The sequence below is a fragment of the Atta colombica genome, unplaced genomic scaffold (assembly GCF_001594045.1).
Source record: "Atta colombica isolate Treedump-2 unplaced genomic scaffold, Acol1.0 scaffold46, whole genome shotgun sequence".
In the NCBI taxonomy this organism is placed as follows: Eukaryota; Metazoa; Arthropoda; class Insecta; order Hymenoptera; family Formicidae; genus Atta; species Atta colombica.
Genome location: NW_017259535.1, coordinates 514,843 through 520,241, shown reverse-complemented (window position 1 = coordinate 520,241; position 5,399 = coordinate 514,843). Strand labels below are relative to the sequence as shown.

The 5,399-nt window shown below is 34.7% G+C and overlaps 1 protein-coding gene across 2 annotated transcripts in view; it reads right to left on the bottom strand.

Annotated features, from left to right (window-relative positions):
• LOC108691394 (serine/threonine-protein kinase PLK1-like) overlaps nt 1-5,399 on the bottom strand; it is a 28,268-nt gene that overhangs the window by 8,423 nt on the left and 14,446 nt on the right. For both annotated transcript variants that reach the window (XM_018199127.1, XM_018199126.1), the window contains exons 2-3: nt 956-1,060; nt 750-866 (exon numbers count right to left, since the gene is read on the bottom strand). In XM_018199127.1, the coding sequence (XP_018054616.1) occupies nt 750-866; nt 956-1,060 (222 nt within the window). The remainder of the gene's footprint in view (nt 1-749; nt 867-955; nt 1,061-5,399) is intronic.

The window sequence follows — 5,399 nt, the reverse complement described above, 5'->3', positions numbered from 1 at the left end:
ATATATATATATATATATAGAGTTTGTTTGTACAAGTATTAAGTATGTGCTATATATGTCTATCGAATCTCCTTAAGGAATTTCTAATAGAGACTTTTAATCACTCAAATCGTCAATCAAGAGATGATCCTTTCGCGATCTAGCAGCGAACTAAGATGAAACTCGCGTTCGTGAAGGCGATTGAGCGAGAGAGCGAGGATAATCAAACGATTAGTGGATGCTTCGTCGCATCCTAACGGTACAAACAGGTCGGGCAGATCAGCCATGAAGAGTGCAAGTGCCGCTCTCTTTCCAGCGAGATGAAAATATACGCGGCTGTTGCTGATCAAGGGCCGTTCGCAGACAGGTACGATGGATATCCATAATTGTTTCTCGAGTACGGCATCCAGAATGACTTCGACACGTCGATTTAAGTCGGGCAGGTATTTCATGGAGCAATAGAAATAAACTAGAAAAACTTGGAAAACACTTTACGAAAGGGGAACGGTAAACAAAGATATTAAAAACGCCCAAGTACAGGACGAAGAACGCTAAAATAAAAGAACAGCACGCTTTATTGATGCTCCAGTTATCAATATCTGTTGGCAGTTTAAATAATTTACGAGACAACGACCGAGTATTGGGTCGTCGAGTTTTCCCCGGCGTAGATGTATTCTCGGTCATAAATGTGGAAAGAGTTGCGAAATTTTTCTCTCGTACGCATGGTAGAAAACAATAAACTGGTAAGGCAAGTAGAAGATATACGATACCTTTCGTGGGCAGGCTTCTAGGAGCATGTACACGTTGAGATTGTCCTCGAAGTAATGATGCATCTGGACGACGTTCACGTGATTCAGCTCTTTGTGAATCATGATCTCACGCGCGATCTACGAATAGCATAAAAAAAAACATGTTATTCAGCGAAATAAATATAAATAAATATAATGCGCGCTTTTCACTGAATAAATATACGCACCTTCTGCATGTGGATCCTCTGCATTCGATTCTTCGGAATAATCTTACACGCGTACTGATTCCCATTACTGACATCGGTCATTAGGTAAACCCTCGCAAATCCACCCTAAAAAGTGACATAAATCATTTATCAATTAAAGAAATAATCCTATTTTCGGTCTTAGTGTTTAATATTAGGTGTGGGAAAAAGTTCATGGCGTTTTTCCCATTAGATGACATTAAAAAAACGCCACGAACTTTTTCCAACACCTAATAATACTAAATGTAAATTTTTGCAAATATATTATTTCAGTTTTATAAACTGCATAATTGATACGGTTTATTGAATTTGAAACACAATTGCAAATTGAAGTAAGAAATTAATATCTCAAGTTAGATCAATCATCCATTTTAATGCTAATAAGTATCTTAAAAAGTTGTCTCAAAAACTTGTAAATAATTTTTGCGAAAAATATCTCAGCCAAGACCATTTATGATATGAATCAATTATAATCAACTCGCAATAAACGTTTGACTCTTGAAAGAATCAAAGCGATACAACGCGATCTTTATCAATATTATTTTTGTGACAACGTGATCCGTCTCTTTCGCGAAGAAGAATAACAGCCGCGTCCTTCTCTTCCCAGTCCTAGAATTCTCAAATTAGATTCCAAGAATTTCTCCTCGTTCATCTTCGATCATCCGTCGATGGTCTTAGTGAAAGGTTCTCTGCACGACCGCTTTCGTTCTTAAAGTAATCTTCTGAAATTATCGTTTATTGCCTCCGCGCAGTCGAAAGAATGAAAGAAGAAAGTGAAGGGAATTTCTTTTTACGAGATGCTATTCTTTGCGGCTTTTGACAATCACAGGAGCCTTCCGAATAGCATGATACGATGGAAAGTAAACGTGTGACGATAGAAGGAACGATGTATCCTCTTTTACTAAAGATAATGCCTCCAATTTTATAATGTTTTAAGTTACAAAATACATCATTGCGAATTAATATAAGGAACTAAGAAAAAGTGATGTCAATGATAATTCTTTACTTAGACTTTTTTAATGAATAAGGGACATGAGAAAGAAGTCAAAAGAGGACATGTATAGATAGAGGGAAGATATGGAGAGAAAAGGAAAGTAAAGTGAACTAAGGAGTAAATAAGTAAGATAAATATGTGATAATAATAATAGACGGTGATAAGACTGTGATATAGAGATAACGTATGTATGTATGTATGTATTGAACGAGAGTATAACATTAGAAGTAGATATAATTAAGAGGCAAGTGGATAAAGCGAAAAGAAATAAAATGAAATAAAATAAAGAAGCGAAGTCAGGGTTAACGAGAAAAGTAGGAAAATAAAGAGATAAGCAAAAATTTTATAATAATATTTTATAATAATATATATGTGCGATAGTTTGCGGACGAAGTATGTATGAATGAGTTAAGAATTTATGTAAATCAAGTCCCTTTCTTGACTGTAAATATGCTGAAGTGTAATAAATTCTATTCTACTTAGATTCTTTAATAGCTCCTCTAAAACAGCGATTTAATGATACTGTTTTGTACGATGATGATCATAGATTTTCTATTTACTTAGAAATAAAACATTTTGTTTTACCGAAACAAAACATTACATAATAATAATAATAATAATATAGGTATATCTTTCTACGAAATGCAATTATGTTTAGTATTTTTGAACTTCCCTAGTTTAACAAAAGTATAGAGATTTAAATCAATTAATTACTAAAATCGTTCTGAAAAAATGATTGTTGTCATGATTGGCCATAGTATGGCGAAAAGTGCACGAATGACGAAATTAGTCTAATCATAACCTGCTTTATAAGTAGACGTCGAATTTTTGTTATGAGAAGACACGCTATCTCTGACAGCTTCAGGAAACGCTCTTCGCTCTACCATAATAGATAATTTTGTTGAAATTACTAAAAGAATACTTATTATTTTATAATGGCAATCAAATTTTATATTATTATTTTACAAAATGTAAATAACCAAATAAATTTGTACTGTTGAATAAAAAAATTTACAATATCATCTAACAAAAAAATATTATATTTCGCTATTTTAACAAAATAATTCAATGATAATCGGTACTTGTGAATAATCTCTTTTTTTTATTATTTCTATATCTTTTTTCTCGGTGTTAAGAGATATTAAGAGAAGCCGAAAACTTTCTTCCCAGCAATAAAACATGTACAACCTTGTATATTTTTTCAGCCTAACCAACATCATTGAAGCATTATTGAAGTCTTTTAGAATACACTACGTGTAAGGGTGTAAGCCTGGTTGCGACCAATAATGTCGGAAAATCGCGTCAATAAACTATTTACTATAACAACAAGTGTACACACAGAAAAACGCTCGCGAAAAGAAAGAAGCTGAAAAAAGAAATATTAAAAAGTTCGTAAAGTTTTTGAAATTGCTTTAACATGGATATATATTTTAATAAATTTGGTACGAAGATAAATTTTTGCTCTCCCCCCTTAACTGAAATTCTACGTAGGTCTATGAGGTACGTTCACCTCTTCTCCCCACCGAGATCTTCCGACAAACAATGCGGCCACGAGAAAATCGTAAATTCGAAACCGACTCTGTTTTCCGAAATAGCTCGTCACTGGCGCGAGAACAAACGACAGGAAGTCTCCGATCGCAATTTAACGATCACTGGCGCGAGGGAAAGAGCGTGTATTTGGTGGGCCCATTGCCAGAATAACTCACGCAAAAATATCCCAAATGAATTACGAGAGTACGTAATACGTCTCAATGACGTATGACGTCATGCAATTGAATTATCGCAATCGTATTCCCGCATTCAGCTCCAAACTCTTTGATCCGATACTCGATCATTCACGTCAGCAACAACATTGCACATGCGATCCTCGTATATTCAGATAAGACCTGGGATAAAAATGGGGCAAAGCTAAACGCATGACCTCGGTAATGCAGATTGTAGGTTGAGACCGTCCATAAGACGAGACTTTCGTGCCAGCCAACGCGACCCAGGTATCCCTCATTCTCTCGTCCTTGCCGTGTTTCGACGATAATCCCCGGTACACAACAAACATACGGTATATTGAGGGTTCGCCCCACCGTACGTGTACGAAGCGGTTCGTTTATCTTTAAATATCGCCGGCAACAACTAAAAATACTACTTCCCCGCACACGTGCACGCGCTTTTGTGCACGCACGATTAAATGGACTGTTGACAAAAACCTCCCGAGCCTTGTCCCCGTTTTGCATTTCGCTCCTCGAAATCGGGACCGCACCACGCGTACGCATTCTTGTCGAAATTAGCGCAGCTCGGTAATCATTTCTCGACCATTTATATTTTTTTCTTTGTCAAGTAATCGAGATCTTCTTCGCCGTTCCTACAATGCTGGAAAAACGTATTCGTCCTTTTTTATGTTGCGCGAAATTGCACTCCATACTGTTAGATATCAAAGGAGCAATGATAATCCGATCTTTTGAGTTAACATTTATTATTTTTAACTTTGATGTGTATCAAAATGTAAATTAATCTATTTCTGTAGTTAGTTTCGAAGTAAACATCGTCCATATTAATGTATACATTACATAGTAAATGATAAAGTAAATTTAAGCCAAATTTTCTTGATTTAAATTGTTTAACTCTACTGTTTTAGTTAAATAATATGTATTGAGCAGTAGCGAGAAAACTATAGAGATTATTAAAAGTAACTCAAATTGGGTATTATTATGAATTTAATGGGGAAATCCTTACAAAACAATTGCGTACAGTTTGCTTACATCACTTTTGTGCACAAATAAAAATTTTAGAAACAGAGTTACTTTTGCCTACATGTATTATTACCTACATGTATTATTGCCTACAAGTCGATTGCCTACATATATTATTGCCTACAGCTCACAACCTTCCACGCGAAATGAGAGCCATCTCACACCAAAAAATAGATTAGGTTAGGGTTAGATTTTTTTGAAAAAATATTCCAAGCGGACACTGTCAACACTGACACCTCACTGTTTACATGACAGATTTTCTAAAAATATAAATTATTTTCTTACTTAATTTTAATTTCATATTTATGCGCAAAAGTGCTTATAGGCAATTGAACTGTAGGCAATAATTTTTGTGTACAAATGAATTGTCGGCAAAAGTAATGTAGGCAAACGATATTGTAGGCAATCGATTTGTAGGCAAAAGCAATCATCTCGAATTTAACAGTGTAATAAGGAGAAACATATGGAGAAAAATGTAAATACGTATTAGAATTCTAAATTTTATGGAATTGACAGGTCTATATAGGTGTACCTTAAATAAAATTTACTTTATTTTTCTGATAAATAAGTGATCTTTTTCCATGAACAATCACTTGTATGATCTTCCTCTTTAGCTTTCCATTAGATATTCAGGGCATTCACGAAATGAAATAATTAACCGACGATCGATTGATTTGACGAGTGTTGA